We start from the raw sequence: 19560 nt of genomic DNA, 5'->3' as shown, positions 1-19560 counted from the left end.
TATATCTGTGTTTCTGTTAACTGCATGCAGTACATCAGTGGGCAGAATTTTAACAGAACTGAAAACAGGAGAAAGAATGGAGAAAAAATATCAATTAGTAGTAAAAAATACATAAGAGCAACCTGTGGCTCTGGGCATTGCCTTGCACTTGAATCTTCTCTTGGCAATATTCAGAGATTTTCACTATGTTGACCAGACAAAATGGTTGTGTTAATTATTGCATGTGTCTATGGGAGAGAGCCACAGCACGCTGATGCCTTCTGCTTTTGTGTTATACCAAAGCCACGCTATAGCAGGGCAAAAAAATCAATTCACAAACATGACAAACACTGGCTGCTCTCTGAAGGATGAAAAGAAAAATGGTTTGAAACACCTTTAAAACCTGTTGTCATAAATTACACAGAAGGGTTTTTAGACCAAACCTGGGCTAGAGAAGAAAGATCTATTGGTCTCTTCTACCTTTTACTATTTTGCCTTCCCTTGTCTGGCCCTGCAGTTTTTCTGGCATCTCTGCTAATGGTAACTGTTATAAGCCTGTTGTAGCTTCCATTACTCTGAAAGAACCATTTCTTTCTAAAGGCACCCAAAGATAGAGTGTGCAATTGAGAAGTGATTTTCAAACTCAAAGGAAGGAGGAAAGTCATGTTAACAAAGATTGCTGGAAAAGGAACACTAAACATTTTTGATTGCCAATGTTGCTTTCGTGTGGCTGGTGCCAAGAGATATTGAAATCAATGTGAAGTGCATGCTCTCAGCATTTTTCTCTGGCTGAGTAGCCACCCTACTGAAAGCTAATAGTACATTTGGGTGGCAAATGATTTTGTGTTCTGGATGGAGCCCTGAATCCTGTGCTGAAATTCAGCATTCCTTTATCCAAACATTTCCCTCCTGTGTCACTTGCTACTTCCCTTCTCCTCTAAAAATGTTGTTGGCGGTGATGGGAAAACCAAGTACAAACCCTAACTTCAAAAACTGCAGTTTTTTTAGTGAGATACTTAATTCCATTGAAATCACATTCTTTTTATTGTCAGGCAGTTCAGACTTTTTATTTTAACCTGTCTTGAATAAATAGCTTACTCTGTTGAGTACTGGCTTATAGATGTCTTTGCTCTGTAAAGAAAATTTTGATCTAATTTGTATTTGATGAGCTGAGAAGCTGTAAATGACCATATGCGTCATCTTGGGAACATTATAGCTTTATGCACTGTGTTCAACTAGACGAAGGATCCATTAGTGACCCAACGGAGGTGTTTTAGAGCAGGAAAGGAGAACTCTCTAAACACCATCTGCTCATACTGTTGCTTGTAAAATGATGTCACATCTGCTGCTCTAAAAACATTATGCTGATCTCTCCTACAGTACAAGGCTGCTGCACTCCTCTTAGCAATGGGAAAGGAGTCAACACTACATTACTGGGACAAGAGGTGTTAACTATAGGTGAAACCACACATGGCCTTCTTGTCTTCCAATATCTTGTGAGTGTACCATAAATGTCACAAAAAAAATGGAGAGGATTCAATGCTCTATATTTAACTGACAAAGTTGGGTAAATACTTAGACTGTAAGTCTTTTCTGAGCTCCATCTTGCCCCTGGTTGGCTGCTGCTGGTTCAGCTAATACTATTACATGCTTCAAACCTAAAATAGCCAAGTCCTCTCAGAGGTTGAAGAGATATTTAAGGTAGCTTGATCAATGGAAGAGGAAATTGTCTTTGATGGAGTGTGTGTCAGAAAGCACTGCCATTTGTTTTGCTCATGAGATCTTGTAGCTGAGTATTTGGTTGCCTATCTCTCATGAGGTGTTTTAAAGCTACTTTACCAACCAGGGAAGGTTTACTGACCCTGAAAGCTCCAAGACTACACATCTGCATACATTTGCAATGCTACTCCTTACAACTGCAGCCAGTGTTAACAATTTCACAGTAGTTGTGTACAGAATTAGAGAAAAACAGTCAGTGTTGGTATCAGGAGGAGATACCAACAGTGATAATGATGCATGAAGAGTCCTTTGAAGAACTGAGCAAATGCTGCCCCAGTTGACTTAAGTTGTCATTTAACTCAAGTTCAATTATTTTGACCTGTGATTGTTGTACGGTGTTACCAAACATATAGGATCTGTAGAGAGAGAAAAAAACAACAACATGAAGTTGTTATGGTTTATTTAGGCAGCAGCTAAGTGGCTATGTTTGCTTTGTAGGATATTGAGTTTAAAGCAAAGAAATGCGAAAACTGACTGATGTCTAAATGGTGAAAAGCAGTCACCAGTATCTTCTCTCAGTCAAGTATATGGTAAAAGAATTTAGCCTAGTATCTTAATATCTATTTTGACAAAATATTTTGAGACTATTGGAAGCCTGAGGGTTGTCTCCCATATGCAAGTCAGAAGGGAGGAAACTTCTACTCATGTGAGTGTCATGTGAGCTAGCATGACAAGAGAGAGGCCAGGATGCCAGGAAAGGTGGTCATGTGGCATTTTCCACTGCCATATAAGACTCACATGAGGCCTTAATGAGATGATCTGCCATGTGTTATGTTATGTGTTGAAGAACTGAAGAATCTGATGTAGTTCTCGCAGGGTTTCCTTCCTCTGGAAACCTTGAGTTACCAGAGCTGTGGATCAGTGACATATTATTTCTGTTATTGAGGGTGGTTCTTTATTGTCCTTCCTGTCTACAAAAAGCTCTACAAAAGCAGGAACAGACCAGAAAATAGGACACAGGAAGGCTTTTCAGGCCATTTTTATGCTACTGGCTTGATTGCTGACCTGGACAAATCAATCTCTCTGTGCTTATGGTGCCACCTCTTACTATTTCTCTGTTAGCAGATTGTGTGCATCAGTCAGTGAAATGATAGACAATTTCCTTTATGAAGTACTTGAACCCAGATCTTACTTGTAAACATGAATGGACTGGAAATGTAAATGAAAGACTTTGCAGTCTTCCAAAAACAAAGCAATTACCTTTTTTACAACACAACAGCAGAGTGGAAGGACTGAAAGAGGACTGAAGGTTTTCATAGTCATAAAATCCTAGAGTGGTTTGGGTTGGAAGGGACCTTAAGATCATCTGTTTCCAATCCCCCTGGTGTGAACAGGGATGCCTTCCACTAGATCAAAGCCCTATCCAACCTGGCCTTGAACCTGGCCATTCCCTAGGGATGGGGCATTCTCTGGGCAACCTGTTCCAGTGCCTCACCACCCTCATAATGGATAATGTATTCCTTATATCTAATCTAAACCTGCCATTTTTTAGTTTAAAACCATCACTACTTGTTCTGTCACAACACTCTCTGATAAAAGTCTCTCCCCATCCTTCCTGTAGGCCCTCTTTAAGTATTGAAAGGTTGCAATAAGGTGTCCCTGGAGCCTTCTCTTCTCTAGGCTAAATAATTCCAACTTTCTCAGCCTTTCTTCACTGGAGAATTGCTCCAGCCCTCTGATCATCTTTGTGGCCCTTCTCTGGATGCACTGTAATAGATCTATGTGTTTCCTATGCTGAGGGTCCCAAAGCGGAATGCAGTACTCCAGATGGGATCTCACCAGAGCAGAGTAGAGGGGGAAGGATAACTAGCTCTTTCTTGTAGCCTTGACCTAGAGCAACAAGGATAACTGTCTAGTTATCCTTGATAAATTGGATAAATTGTCTCTTTCAATGAGATTAGAAATGAAATGCTCTAGGAACTGAGTATTTTTAGAAAATGGAGATTAGTTGCATGTTCTGCTGTATTGACATTCCACTACAGCTTTTGCAGACAGTCTTACTCTGCCTCAAGTTCCTTCTTGCCTGGGAAGTTCTGGGGAAGGTATTATTTTTATAGGTGACCTCTGCGTTTGCAGAGAGCCATTTCCATGCTAAGATGTTCTTCTTGCAGTGGAACCCATGAGAGGAATGAAAACGAGTGTTATTCTAGCTTGTGCTTCACTCATCTACATTTTGTAAGGATACAAGCCTTTTTAACAGGCATTTTCCCCTTCCATCTCAAGGGCTATAGAAAACAAATACTTTAGGGTGTACATTGACTGAAATTAGAGCAAGAATGAATACTTTGCTTTCAGGTAGCATTGCTAAGGCTACAGGAGGGAATTGAATTACTGTTATGAATCCAACGTTTGGCCCATTAGACTAAATCACAAAGGAGGTGGCTCTGTCATCAATGACTCTCCAGGTGCCTGGTGCTGGCAGGTGTCTAGCATTAACCTGAGTTGGGTGATGAGACTATTGCAATTCAGTTGAGAGATGGAGGATAGATGCAGATGTGAGACCAGCAGGGACATAGCTCAGTAGCTGCAGTATATCAAATACAGAAGAAGCCCTGAAACTGATGCCAAACCAGGTTGAAAAGCCCACATAATTGCCACACAGAAGCATCACTTTGAGTTCAAAAAAAGTCTGTGTTCATGCAATGATGCTACCTGGGTAATAATAATAAGCCATTTCTTGCCCTACCTTCTAGGGTGCAATTTTGTATGGATGCAGCAAGATTATTCTCAGACTTGGCTCTCCAAACATAGTTTGTTCCTGTGGAGCAGGGATATGTTTCTGTTTTCCTGCCTGTTTTTCTGTGAAACATACCCTCGATCAGAGGAAAATGCATATTGTTTGCTCCCTCTGACATTTCTCTCTGTGTTGATCTGTCCTTTGACAGACTGCAACAATCATTTCTTCCCAGTACTGAGAAACACTTTTCATTGTGCACAATGCTTTTCACCCTTTTCCTGCATTTTTCAGCCTATTGAACTGGTTATTTCACTTCAGCCTGCAAGTATGATTGCGTCTTGAGTTGTGCACACTCACATTATGCATTGTTGTGGGTTCATAAGCTTGTATTCATCTGGTTAAATGATTTTGCTTTTCTGTTAATTTATCCAATAACTCCAAATTTAGATCAATACGTAGAAATAAGAAATAATTTCATCAGGCTGACTGGGTGGCAAAAATATGTAGACTATAGCAATGCCATGTTCATTGTATTTGGTAATTGCTTTCTACTATTAGAACCCCACTTAACTGAAGGGAGTATCTTTTTGATAGCTGTCTGGAAGTTCCTCTGCATAGATCTACAGTGAAGATGTTTTCTTAATGTCATTTCAGTTGCAGTTGTTTGCAAAATGATAAATACTTGCTGAAGAAATGTTCCTGAATGTTTTCAAGAGTTCTCACAAGTTTGAAAGTTGAAAATCACTGTAGTAGGTCTGGATCTAATATAGATCTATCAAATGTAGTGCATGCACAGTTTTGGACACCTCAGTTCAGAAAACATAACAGGTGGCAGTGTCACAGCATTTTTCTTCTAACTCACCTTTTCATTTTTATCAGTTTAAACTTTCTTAACCTCAAACTTTCAAGCAAGTTCTTTCATGCTCTTCAGGACTTGTGTTGTTACACTTCTGCTATCCTCTTTTTATATCTAAGTCAATGTAACCTAATCTATTTCTTTCTCTCAAAGATTATCTTCTACATATGAATAATAACTTGGCAACTAACACATGAAAAAAAAATTTAGTCAATGTTTTATATATGTATTAAAATGAACATTATATAACCAAGTACCTTTTAGATATCTTTACAATATTGGCACTCAAGGCTGTTAGTACACTTATCCTTTTTCTTTATACTAGGCAAGCTTCAGGTGAGCACTAAATAAATTGCATTGAAGTCAAAGTTTTTGCACGTGGGAGACATGAATTTTTAGATGTGGCTGAACATGTTCTGTTTCATTACCTCCCCCTTCCTCCTTTTTTTTTTTTTTTTTTTTTTTTTTTTGTTGAGCTCTGCAATCTGAGGCATTGTTGAAATAAGGTTTGGTAACTAGTGTCTTTAATCTAAATGACTAGACTTAGAGCAGTCTGATGCTTAAACTGGAGTAGAGTGATGCCTACATTACTTGAATGGAATTACTTGGGACTATTTAGTCAGCGCTTTATCGAAATGTGAAAAACTGTAGCCTGCCATAGGCTCAGGTTGGAGCCTCCTGACCCCTTTGCAGAACAGACCCCGTTGAGGAGTGGAGATGCAATACAGTGTGCAAATTCTCTCTGTGTTACATTAACTTTCACCTCTTCTTCCTTTGGCCATCGTTGATAAATGATAATTAAAATATCCATGGACATCCTATAAAAACCTAAGCTTGGGTTGCCGAAAATTGCATGAAATTCTTAAGACTGGGATGTTCTCCCACTTTCTGTAGTCCTATGTGAAAACAGACACCTTTTTGTTTCTTTGTTTTTAAATTTGATTAGACTTTTTAAAGAATAATGGAGATATAGAAGCTCACATTTTAGGAACATCTATGTGCAAATGTATAGTTTTAAATAACAGTACCTTGACTTTTATTGTTCTAGCTGTTCTAGCAGGATTACAATTGTTGTTCTAGAGGCACAATAACATATCAGTTTAAGGTTTGGCAGCTCAGGAATTCTGACAGTGCCATACAAGCAAAGAACAGCAATCTCCCTTCACTCCCTTTCATAGATGTAAACATCCCTTCCTCAACCATACAAAGAATCTCATAAGAATAAATAAATATATATATTTTTTGCCAGATTGTAGAAGAAAGCTTCAATTTGTCTTTATTTTCTTTTTCAGTTTAAGATTTATTTATTTATTTATTTTCAGGGGGAAAAAAATAGGAAAGAAGTTATCAGATGGCATGTATTAACTCCAGACCCAGAGACCTTATTAACAATTTCAGTATGTCAGAGCTCTCACTGGTATTTAAATATACTAACTGAACATGCCTGTTGAGTGCAGAGATACCTGAGCAAGTTCTAACCTGCTGACCTTCACTGCCTTAGTGGTCTGTCACAGAACCCTCTGCAGGCTAAACTGTTTTACTGTGAGGGTGCCCTGACCGGTTAGTTAGAGCTGACCTGGTAATGGAGTTTCTGCGTAAATTGATTACCTTTCTTGATCTCGTGAAGTCTTCTGTTAAGACACCAATGGAAAAGGACTGGAAAGGAATAGGGAGGTGTATCCTATCTTTCCTTTTCCTCATACACCCTACAGTTGATTTCTTCAGCTACTACAAAACCCTCCTTTTTTTTTTTTTCCACCCTGCAGAAAAGTTTGTGTACAAAGTAAGACCCCACCCAGGCAGACAGCAGCACTTCTCAAATAGTCACATTAATGAAAAAGTACTTGTCACACATAACCAAAAGAAGTGATTTGAGAGAGAGCTCACCATGCTTGTGCTTCTAGGCAGAGATGCGGATTTTGTGGCTGGCATTTCTTTGCTTTGAGAAATCATAATTTCTACAGGCAAGCCAGATCTTGTTTTGCATGAAGCACCATTACCAAGCGACCCGAGAGAAGGACCTGCATCCAGGGACAAGGACTTCTCTAATTTGCGTGTTCGTGATCCAGCCACAATGTCGTCACTTTTCAGACTGTCTAAATCTATTTCTTGATTGCTTTTCCCAACTAAAATGTTCTCTTTCCAGCTTTCAGGAGACTTTCTCTTAATACGTAAATCATCTAGGCTTCTCACACCGGATGGAAAGGTATTTTTCAGTTTAGCAGCTCGGTATGACCTCAGGCTCATGGGATCAAGCACTCTGAAAGTAACTTCATTAATAAATTGAGAGAATTTGAGTTTAGCTTCAATTTTTTCTTCCACGACAGACAGTGAACTTGATGATCCTTGACTCACCAAGCTCAAGTCAGATGCAGAGGAACTGCTTTTCTTGTGTGTTGTCTTCTGCCTCTGGAGCTTTTGGCTGGCGTTTCCCCCTTCTGCTGGATATAGAGAAGAGTGTTCCAGTCCATGGGATTTTTCACCCCCTTTCTGACAATGCTTTGATCGATGGGGTCGATAGCCTTCATCCTTATTTTTGCTTTTAACAAAGCTTTTAGCTTCTGACCTTGTGCTGCTGTGTAACTCAAAGCTATCCTCGCTGGAGCTGCAGCGTTTTGAGTAACTGTTCATTGTCAAATCTCCAGAGACTTCCCTCTCCACATCAGTTCCTGCTTCTGGCACACATGTAGAGGTGGATGCACAGCATGCCCTTTCTTCAGTCACCCTGCCAGCCTCCTCTTGTTTGACTGGTCTTCCAAGCACAGCAGCCTCTGGCTTAACAGGGGAAATGGAGCCCTTAGACAATGACTCCATTTTTGTGTTGGTGTGTCAGCTGGCGTCAATGACAGTGACATTCCTATAAATCTTTCCCTACTTTGTAAGGCAACAGACATGTCTTTGAAAGGCATAATAGTGCAGCCACCACATTTTATCTCATATGCATCCCAAATTATGCATATGTTTCATAATTAGATCAATAGTGCATTCTCATAATTTTAATTAGCCATACTAATCAACAGAATCTATAGGACATGCAAATTTTCCAGGGTATTGAATGCTTAGTGGATGAACATGGGCTTTCATTGATCCAAAGCAGCATATGATATAATCCTGTCTGTTGATCTGGAAACCAAACTACCACGATGTAAATCAATTCTCACTAAGTAAAGTCTGGGGTGGTTCTGTTTCAGGGCTTTTTAAAATCCAATAGTAGAGAAGGTCATGCTATATTGTCCTAATGCTGCTAGTGTTTTCTATTCTATTACAAAGCTTAGTGGCAGGTCTGCTGGACCCAAAAAGGCAAAAAGAGAATGTGATTCACACTTTCTGCCTGCTTGTTCTTGCCATTGTTTTCATTCTAACATAATTTGTTAAAGGTTTGAACCAAAGCAAGGTTCAGTAATTCAGTGATTTGAGTCTGGAGTGGTAATGATGTTTGTTTCCACAACTCTTCATGTGAGGCTCTTCTCATTCTTTACAGGCAGGCAAATCTGAACTGTGAAGTGCAGAATTTCTGTTTTATTTATTTATTTATTTATTTTATTTTTACTCATGAGGGAATATAAAGGCTGCTTTAAGTGAGGTTAAAGGCTATAGTTTGGCTTTATGATCAGTATGAAAGTTTGGAGCATCCTGATCACACATGAACTGACTGATACATTTAAGATTTAGATTAAACATTAGGAAGACATACATTACTATGAGGGTGATAAGGCACTGGCACAGGTTGCCCAGGGAAGCTGTGGATGTCCCATCCTGGGAAGTGTCCAAGGCCAGGCTGGACCGGGCTTTGAGCAATCTGATGTAGTGGAAGGTGGCCCTGCCCATGGCAGTGGGGTTGGAATTGGGTGATCTTTAAGGTACCTTCACCCAAACCATTCTGTGCTTCTGTGATTCTATGATATAACCCTTTTTGTCTGATGGGAATCAGACATCTTTCCAACTTATGCAATTCAGCGGATGGAGACAGAAAAAAAGAAATGGATCACAAGAAGAAACCCGAATGATCTGCCTTAAACAGTGGGGCAAGAAGATGTGAGGAGAATCCCTAGAAGGGAGTGAGGTGTGGTAGAAGGTGGCAATAAAGGGGAAAAAGTTAGTGAGGAGCACGTTTAAAAGTATCATACGTTGATACTTTTTAAAAAAGTGAAAGCTGACAGGTCAATGGCAGTTCAAGTTAAAATGTAATTCCATGAGCTTTTGAAAGAGATATTGTATTTAGTTCCCTCATTACAAGTCACTTTGCCCACTGCAAATAATTTATTGTCTCCACGTTGGTAATTCCAGGACTCATTTAAATCATCGTTCATGAAAGCTGCTGAAGTGTTGCGAATCTCTCAAATTAACATAGTAAGTGCATTAATTTTGCAAATAACAGGGGGACAAGAAGATCCTTTTAACACATCAAAAATCAATTGCTTTTACTGGAATTACTTTCTGAAATGCTTCCATATTTGCTATGGGACTTGGCATGTTACAAGTTTTATTTTTGTAATATTTTTGCAATGTTTTTGTAACATTGCATGTTACAAATATTATCCTGACCACAGAGACAATGTAGATTAAAACGCATAAAGTCTTAGTTTAGATGAAATTATTCCCCTTTTACTTGAACATAAATGGTGACAATATGAAGAGCTAGCAAATGCTTTCTGTTGTCAACAGAAAGATTTTCATGACCTTTTCAATGCAGTCACAGAACAATAGTGCACTACTCTCTTCTTGTAAAGACAGAATTTAGGGCTTTTTCAGTATGTCCTAATACAGTTTTCTGCAAACTTATGGTTACTCACTGATGCAAACAGGATTCCCCAAAGAGGTAAGCTCTGTACTAATGCATCTCAGAACGTTTCTCTTCCAGGATCCATTAGAGCCTGGCAAAGTGTGAGTTCTGCAGTTTTAATGGAGTTCATTAATATGTCTGTTCAGAAACAGAGCAAACCTCATTCTTGAGCCAGGATCTGAAATAGCTTGTACATATCTGGAGAAGAGCTTTTTTATTCATGAGGGATTGGGACCATTTGTGCATGAACAAAGCTGTGTTAACTACAAGCACAAATTCAGCTATCCGTTGCATATGTGCAAATTTTAAGGTGTGAATGTGACAGAAGTCTGTGGCACAGCCAACAAAAATGGCTCATATAATTCTTTTCTATTGTCAGGAATGAAGCCATTTGCTTTGAAATGTCATAAGACAATAGGAAAAATGTCAGGCTGTATGTTATAGGTAACCAAAGTAAAGTATATAACACTTGTGGGTTTTTAATAATGCTTCTCCTATTTCTTATGATGATTTCTGCCTAATGACTTTAGACATATGTTCTTAACCAGTTGGGAAAAGGTGACCCTGGCATTTGATCTAATTACCAATTATTAACCAAAAAATTAAAGCCATCCCTGCAAAATGACAGATTTTTTCTTGCCTGAATAAGGCATGGCTGGAATGAAAATTAATGATGTAGATCTTTTATTGTGAACCCCTCTAAATCTTGACTGCAATAGATGTTAGCAAAGTTGATAGTAATATTGTCTTTACAATGGTCTGTCTTAAGTATTAATTCACCAACATACGGTCTGGAGAGTACATGAACCACAGAAATTATTTCCACTAGTCACATATGCTAATCAAGTATCTGAATATTAAAGCAGTGTATGCTTAAGAATCTGGGTATTTGAGACTTTGAACTCTTGTAATGATTTGATGTTGCTGATTTAGTTTCCATATGTTAAGTGACTTTTTAAAATGTTAAAATTATTTTGCCTTATATATCTAAATCTCTTTGAAGACATTGATGATAAAGAGAATTCCTCTTTCCAGTGCAAGCAGGTATGTCTGTGAATAGTAATGCATTGCTGCAGTAGTCTGGGCTATACTCTTGAAACAAACACCTTCAGGAAGCTGTACTAACAATCAAATTCATCTGTTCTTGCTACAACTTGCCTCTGCTAGGTGGATGTTTGCTTGGTTTCTGAGTTCTTCTAAAACTGCCATAGTAACATTAAAATAATCTTAAAAAAAAACAATTAATGCATTAATTTTCCATTATTTCAGAAATGATGAGCACAACTGTTGGAATTAATCAGTATGTCTGTGCAAGTTAATAGAAAACTGTCTGATCTAAGCAACAGATTTGACTGTAAATAACACAACCCTTGTAAGCATTTTTTCCATTAACTTGCTAGTTGACCTTTGATGAACACCTGCACTTTCATTTGTAGCCACCATTACCTGTCCTTAAAATTTAGGAAGGGACTGTTTTTTTCCCTGCATTGGTACATTCTCTGATGTGATGAAACCCTGATCAAATCGACATTTCTAAATATTAACAAGACCGACATGCTGAAAATTAGTAAGTGAACCAGTTCCAGGGACTCGTGTACATCCAGTTTGTAATTTTGTGTGGTGCAATGGCTATTCTATTTTAGTATGAACATAGGAATGTAAGCAAAGCAATACAAATCCTTCCTAGTTTAATTGACAGCTGAATCTGAAACCTTTGTAACAGAATGATAGCTAGGATCACAGCTTAAATGAGACTTTCATAATGAGTCAGTATTTCATTTGACAAGACTGAGGCATTCAGAGACCTGTCTAGTAAACTTGTTACATAGCAAAACATACAAAGATTTTTCTAAAGGTTACTTTAGGCTTATTTATATTCTAAGTGTCATTTTACAGAGACATTATTAGAAACCTGCATATTGTGTCTAAAAATGGAGCATAACAGTTACTTTCAATCAAGAATTGATGCAAAGTGATATCTTTACAGACCATTGTCTGAAGACTACAAATTGAAATCTGAGTTTTGTGGGAACTAAATATATATATCCCCCTCCCTTTTAATAGCAACCCCATTTTAAAACTTTTGAAGATTTAATTTTTGCTAATAGTATCAAAAGCAAATGCAAGGTAACCATGTAGGAAAAAAAAGCTGCAGTAGGTTGTTATGACAACTGGAAGTTTCTTTGTGTAGAGCTCTGGAAGATATGCTCATTTTTGGGTCAAAGCAGACAATATTCAACAGTTCTAGTACTAAAGAAGTGTGCAAAGCTTTTCTATATCTAAAAATATGCATTTTGATATACTAATGATAAGATATTCAGCAAATTATTTACATTAAAAATAATCAAATCTAAGGGTTTTTGACATTCCAAGATTCATAAGAAAATGTTAGGTTATTAATTAAAAAAGAAAAAGAAAAGAGTGTAAATCTGATTTTAAACAGAATTTTGGGTTTTATTTTAACTCCAATTAAGCCTGTTTCCAGAGCATTTTGTTTCCAGTGAGTAGACTCCAACATTTTGGATCAAAAATTACAGTTCATCCAAAATTACAGTTCATCAAAAATTACAGTGCAGTTCACGTTGCAGCAAAGGGTGAGTTTTTTCCATTACAGTGGAGTTCATTTCTTCTAAGTCACTTTGTTGGTAGATCTCAGCCAGCCTTTAAACTGCTCAGAAACACTGCCTAAGCACTAGAGCCAAGCACACTGGAGTTGGTAGGAAGTGCAATTCATTTCGAAGTCCTCAGTTTATCCACAGTTGTGTAAGTCCTTCAAGCATAGTCCACTCTCCAAATAGCTATATCCAAGTGTTCCAGTGCCCATTCTTGCTCAAATACCCTCTTCCCTCCTGCCTTTAATGAAAGTTTTATCAAATCTTATCCACTACCATACACTTAATGCAGTTCAGTGCAGTTCATTTTGGAGCATTTAATTTGACCTTTCTGCTTTACAATTAAACTCATCCCTTTAAATATTACAGGTGTTCCTCTCTGACTGAATTGCCTTTGGAAGTTCTCTCTCACTCTCTCCTTCTATCTCTTTTCTTTTCTTTTCTTTTCTTTTCTTTTCTTTTCTTTTCTTTTCTTTTCTTTTCTTTTCTTTTCTTTTCTTTTCTTTTCTTTTCTTTTCTTTTCTTTTCTTTTCTTTTCTTTTCTTTTCTTTTCTTTTCTTTTCTTTTCTTTTCTTTTTTTTCTTTTCTTTTCTTTTCTTTTCTTTTTCTTCTTCTCTTCTCTTTCTTTTTTTTTAAGAAATTTTAATATTTTCTAAATAATGCTTAGCTTTTAATACAAGAGTGCCTAGCCCAATTTCTTCAGCAAGACAGTGTTGCCTTAAAAACTTCTGAGCATTGCTTCGTTTTGTCGTTCTCCAGAAAATATATTGTATTTCCAAAATAGTGGGAATAATGTCTATTTCTAAGGTGCTAGCTGTCACACAGCAAAGTATCCATTTCACTAAACATTATCTTTACCTTTTTTTTTTTTTCTTTTTAGAGCAAATTATTTGTATTGGACAGGCAACATAGCAAGCATTGCTTCGAGTCATTTTACCTCACTTGGTTCTCCTTGAAAGCCTTGCACAGTCCTAAGGAAAATTCCAGTAGATGTTTAACCTATCTGTGTAAGATCCAGGCATATTCAGGACCAGTAAAATGAGAGCTTGATTTGGTTTCTTTATTTTGTGTGACTGTTAATTGCAATTAGTTAAAAATCTCTCTATATTTTTTTCCTTTCTCTATTGATTGTTGATAGGTCTATATCTTGTAATGACAAATAATTGTGCCAGTGCTGCCAGCATTATATCAGTCTAGATTCTTTAAAAAATGGTAGGTTTTAGTGGCATGAAAAGAACTTGAAATGGTACTGTGGTGAGTTTCAGACCAGAGACATTTGAGACATTTGTGCAGGAATCTGTGTTGTGGATGGTCTTTGCATTCAACTTCTAATCTAAATCCAAAGATTTAAAGGATTGAAAATCCTCTAAATTCCCATTAATCCCATCAGGCTAAGAAAAACATTTATCTGTCTTGCAAATACAGAGTGACCAAAGACAATGCAACAAACGGTGGTGCCATCTTCCTTGCATGCAGTCACAAGTCTGATCTATTTAATTTATAGCTGCATGCTAGACAAAGCTGCGCTAAGCTTGTAAAAAGTGTTGAATGTTAGAGGAAAGGGAGATGTTTTTTAGCATAGCTCATGCACCACCCTGAAAATGGAGTCACTGTGCTCTGACAAATGCTACAGCTGCAGTACGACTAGAGCCAGCCAGCCGCTTCACATGCAAGCTCTATTTATAGTTTAAAAACGAATTACAGATTAAGGGAGAGAAAAAATATAAACTGAACATGTTTTAATAAACTAATTATAAAATTATTTTTGGTGAGCAGTACAAGAAAATAAAAGAGACTTTACATTCCACACAGGCCTTTATTACTATAGCCAGTGTCACACTATCAGAGCACCTTCCATTAGTGTATCATTAGCATCAGTTGTAAGCTGTTGGCTTTTGTATGATTTGCTCCCTAGCATTAGAAAAGTACACTGTGGACATGTTGTGTATATATTTAAAGCTCCTCAAAGAAATGTACCAGGGACTTCTAGTGTTAGATGATAAGACATGATAAGAGGGCCAACCGTGTCCTGGGGTGCATCAAGCACGGCATCGCTAGTAGGTCAAGGGAGGTGATTGTCCCGCTCTACTCTGCGCTGGTGAGGCCTCACCTCGAGTACTGTGTGCAGTTCTGGGCACCACAGTATAAAAAGGACATGAAACTGTTGGAGAGTGTCCAGAGGAGGGCTACGAAGATGGTGAAAGGCCTGGAGGGGAAGACGTACGAGGAACGGCTGAGGGCACTGGGCCTGTTCAGCTTGGAGAAGAGGAGGCTGAGGGGAGACCTCATCGCAGTCTACAACTTCTTCACAAGGGGGTGTCGAGAGGCAGGAGACCTTTTCTCCATTAACACCAGTGACAGGACCCACGGGAACGGGGTTAAGCTGAGGCAGGGGAAATTTAGGCTTGACATCAGGAGGGGGTTCTTCACAGAGAGGGTGGTTGCACACTGGAACAGGCTCCCCAGGGAAGTGGTCACTGCACCGAGCCTGTCTGAATTTAAGAAGAGATTGGACTGTGCACTTAGTCACATGGTCTGAACTTTTGGGTAGACCTGTGCGGTGTCAAGAGTTGGACTTGATGATCCTTATGGGTCCCTTCCAACTCAGGATATTCTATGATTCTATGATTTGGTTGCCCTTAATTCCCAAGGGACTTTTTCCCTTTCAGCCTCCCATGAAGACAAATTTTACTCTTGCTGAGAAGAGTCAGAGAAGTGAAGCTGTAGACTGTGATCTTTTTTCAAGGGTTTTAAGTGATCTTTTATTTATCCACAGTTCAGACAATGGACTACCTTGAAGAGAGGAATACAAAATGATAAGGAGGCTAATCTACGGAGAACAGATTTGTGGTCTAGTGAGGCTGAGCTTTAGATCATATATATGATAGCATTTTCTCCATGTTGGCACTTAGCACTAAAAGCTTGTTGTATCACCTGCCTGAGAGATTGTTGTCCTCAGCCAAGAGAGATGGAGCTACTTGAAAACAATAGCATATGTGAATAACAGTTTCTTTATCAGATTAGTGCTTAGTGACCAACCGCGGCTGCATACCTTGACTGTCAATGAGTCCTCAAAATGCTTTCTGTCCTCTGGCAACATCCTCTTTTTCTTGCTCAGCTTCTGCTTTAGCCAGCTGCTCCATGAGCTCTTCTTCACACTCTGTGCCTTCTCTGTAGCCGTGCTGTAGGATGGGTAGAGCTGTATGTCATCTGTATTACACTAGTATTTGACTCTGTCTTAGTGTCTCCAGTTCACTTTGTAGCCGCTTGGTGAAAACAGCCAGTAAAATAATTGATCCTTCTGAGAATACAGATGAGGAGTCTTAGTTGCTTCCACTACTGCTTTAATGTATGTGTTTTCAGGAAAGTGTCAAATTCTTAATTCTGTCCTTCTTTGAGGTGGGATAACAGTATCATGTAGTTTTCCAAATTTGATATACCCTTTTTCTCTCTCCCTTTTTCTCTCTTACTCTTTCCCAGCCCCTATATTGTTATTGTTATTATGATGATGATTATTATTACTGTTTAGCAAAAGAGAAAGAAAAGACGTAAGGCAATTTAAAAGAGTAGAGAGGAAAACTGAATGGAAGAATGGAATAAGTTTCTCATGGAAAATCAGTCTTAGAATAAAAAATGTGTTTCTGTTTTTGGTAGGTGGACTGAAAATATTTCCCACCCACTGAATTCTGCTTTATTTTGAAATTAATGATATTGTCGATACCATTTTATCTTCTTTCACTTAAATCCAATCCTAGCTTGATGCTAGGTGATTTAACACTTGAGCCACACTCTGCAACTGTCTCTGAAGCCAGTTAAGATCACCACCTTACTAGTGAATTCAGGCTACCCGAAGTCCACTCTAGTGATGCTTCCAGGAGTTACTGTAGAGATCTTTCAGTGCAGCAACATTTTTCTCATAATTTTTATGTCATCTGTAGTTCTACTTATCAAATGTTAAACATAGAGGAAATTTTAACTGGGAGGACTGGGAGGAAAACTGTTGTCAAATTCATAAACCACAAGGGAATAAGATGTTCCTATGATATTCTACTTCTCTCTCCCTCTCTGTTTCCTGTCCAATTAGCTTATTTGAATTAGAAAAGCCTGTGATAGACTGAATTGTTCAAGAGCACATTGAAAAACTCAATTCTTCGTACTGAATCAAATTTCTGGAGGCTTTGACTTTCATAAAAACAATTGGCCTGTAACAGGTTTGTGAAATTTCATTAGGATCATTCTCTTAGAGAATTAGGCAATCACAAAGGACAAGGAAGAAATGAGCCTTTTCTTCTAAGCAATGCCATCTCCTTGATCATGAAGTCACCATTTCTCCTTGGAGGTCTTGCAAATGCAACCCTCTTCCCCCTCCTCACTCTCCTAGTCTGTCTCAGAAATAACTACTGATGGTTGCTTCCTCTTTTGGCTGGCTACTAATAGCTGTGGAAAGGATCAAAGCTCATTAGTGGAATTACTTCCCACCAATGTCTCTTTTTTTCTTGTGGGGGAGGAAGGTACCATGTTTTAGTACTTGCTCGCCATGTTATAACCATCCTGTGTTTTCCTGAAATTTTGCAATAACTTTGGGAAGGGTTGTGGGATTTCAGTCTAGACTTTCCCTTTATTGGCCTCTAATTTATTAGTCTGTTCAGAACTGCCCCTAGGAGACAGTGTTGCTTGCAAAGGAAATATATATTGTTGTTCACCATAACAAACACTAATTTTGTTATCTCTACTTTCGTTCTTTATCTCTCTGTATGCATAATCTGCCAAAGACTTTCTATTTCTATTATACAGTAAATAAGGAAATGGTTGTTCCAGTTCCATGCTTCAATATGTCCTGGAAAAGTTTGCTTAAAAAAGCTTGCCTGCATACAAATGAGTTGGCATGGCAGTGTGCTTTAAAATGTGTTGTTATGAATAATTTGAAAATAACTGGGAGGAACAAATGGTAATTTCTTGACTTCTGCTGTCATAGGATGTTGGGAGATGGATAACTTGAATGGAAGTATCTAGGTAGAATTCTGTGGAAGTTAATTAAGCAATTTGATTTTATATCACCTATTTTTCCCTACAATAAAAATTGTGGTAAATAATATTATTTGGAGGTATAAGGTATATGATAAAAGCTTCCAAGATACTACCATCAGAGCTGTAATGTCTCAGATACAGCTACTTTTGCAGAGTGCTGCACACCTGTGTGTTTTTAATCAGAGTTGTATGTCATGGGAACTGGTGCTAAGCAGCTAGGAGTAAATGGGAAAAAATTATTGTATGCATGTGGGTGTGTATGTGTTTGCACATCAGCTGTAAAGGGAGGCTCATTGATTGCCTGTTCCTAACTCTTTTGTGCTGCAACAGTTGCAATTCAAACACCAAGCAAAAGATTATTTTTTCCCTTCAACTCCCATAGCCCCACCCCATTTCGCTAGATTAAAGAGACATGTTTATCAGAGCTGTTTAAATACTCTTGCAGAAAGCATGCGACAGTATGTGCTGTTTGTTTTGGCAAATGACATGCATTTGTGTTTCTCATGCAAACAGTTATTTTGTCTGTACTCTGTTGAGTTTAACAATGATTGACTAATACTGTGCATAATTATAAAAAGTCATCCATTACAAATATTTTCCTTCAGGATTTAATACAAGCTTGAAGTAGTTTTAGTGTGTACATATTAGCTTTATTATTTATAATAATGCCACTATATGATTTTTTCCTCTCTTTTAGATAGAAATGACTTTGCTAATTTCATACTTAATGACCAGTAGCATATTCAGGATACATATTCCAGTCCTGATGAAATCAAATTCTATGGTGTGGATTATGCAAATAAAAGATACATAACTCACTTTTAAAAACCTTAGCATGATAGTCAATTATAAATTATTCCATTAGATTTTTAGCACTGCAGCCACTGCAGCTTTGAGAAGCTTCATCCATATAATTTGCTGTTTTATAGCTTAATGTATTAAATATTTCCTTTTTAAGACAGTAATGTCTGCCAAATGAAACAACAGAGCATGTTAATTCATGTTTAAAGCAGGCACTCAATTGTCATATTGCAGCACTACTAATTTCATGCTGAAGACTCCTTTACTACCTGTTATACATTTTAAATGGAAAACAAAACACAACACAACAAAAGCCAACAGACATGCTGTTAAGAGAAAGCAGTACTTACTTGAGAAGGATTCTGTAAGCTCTGTTCTGCTAGTCTAGAGTCTGAAATGATGGAGACAGATTTAGAAGTAGCTTATTAGGTGCATGCTGTTTCAACAGTTACAGCATTTTTTTTTTTTTTTTAACCGAAAGACAGGATCGTTTTCTTTTAATGAAATCAGCAGAGAATGATATGCTGTCTGTGTTGCTATGAGAGCATAAGCTTGAACAGCAAAGTCAAGCAATTGGTGAACAACTTATCAAGGGTCATTCACTATCAACTTGCCAGTGCTTTTCTGTGTAGTCACAAACTTTAACAGCATCAAATATGGTCATGGTATGTCACAAATGTAGGAAATTACTAGCTAGTCATGTACAGCTGAGATCGAAAGTGATTGACTCAGTAGTGTTTGTGAATGTAAGTAGATAACTGGGTAAAGCCAAATCTTTCAGCTGAAACACCCACTGAATTCCCCAAAAGGTGGTAAGGCTCTGATTAAGATCACAGTACAGAATCAGCTGCTTTCCTTGGCTTTGGTGGTTGTATGTGATTTCTAGAGCTCCAGTCCTGTGAAAGGAGTGTAGGTACTGCCCCAAAGGGATCACACAAATATGAAGGAAAAAAAAAAAAAAAAAAAGTGTTGTATTTCCCCTTTGATATTCTTGGAAAAAACAATAAAATTAAATTAAAGCATCAACTTATTTTTGAACGTCCAA

The 19560-nt window shown here is 37.9% G+C and overlaps 1 protein-coding gene across 3 annotated transcripts in view; it reads right to left on the bottom strand.

Moving 5' to 3' along the window:
- Window positions 1-19163, bottom strand: part of BEGAIN (brain enriched guanylate kinase associated) — a 162776-nt gene extending 143613 nt beyond the window's left edge. The window contains exon 1 of one of the 3 annotated variants that reach the window (XM_068682760.1): window positions 18866-19163. Coding sequence is in view for 1 of the 3 variants with exons in the window: in XM_068682761.1 (XP_068538862.1) it covers window positions 7179-8105 (927 nt within the window). In the remaining 2 variants the exon portion in view is untranslated. Of the gene's footprint in view, window positions 1-7178; window positions 8143-18865 lie in introns of those variants that run through there. The other 2 variants (XM_068682759.1, XM_068682761.1) reach the window with 2 other exon arrangements.
- Between the last annotated feature and the right edge of the window lie 397 nt (window positions 19164-19560).

Source organism: Anas acuta, chromosome 5 (assembly GCF_963932015.1).
Source record: "Anas acuta chromosome 5, bAnaAcu1.1, whole genome shotgun sequence".
Classification (NCBI taxonomy): Eukaryota; Metazoa; Chordata; class Aves; order Anseriformes; family Anatidae; genus Anas; species Anas acuta.
The sequence above is the reverse complement of the archived record's forward strand: the minus strand, read 5'-3'. Positions and strand labels throughout refer to the sequence as shown.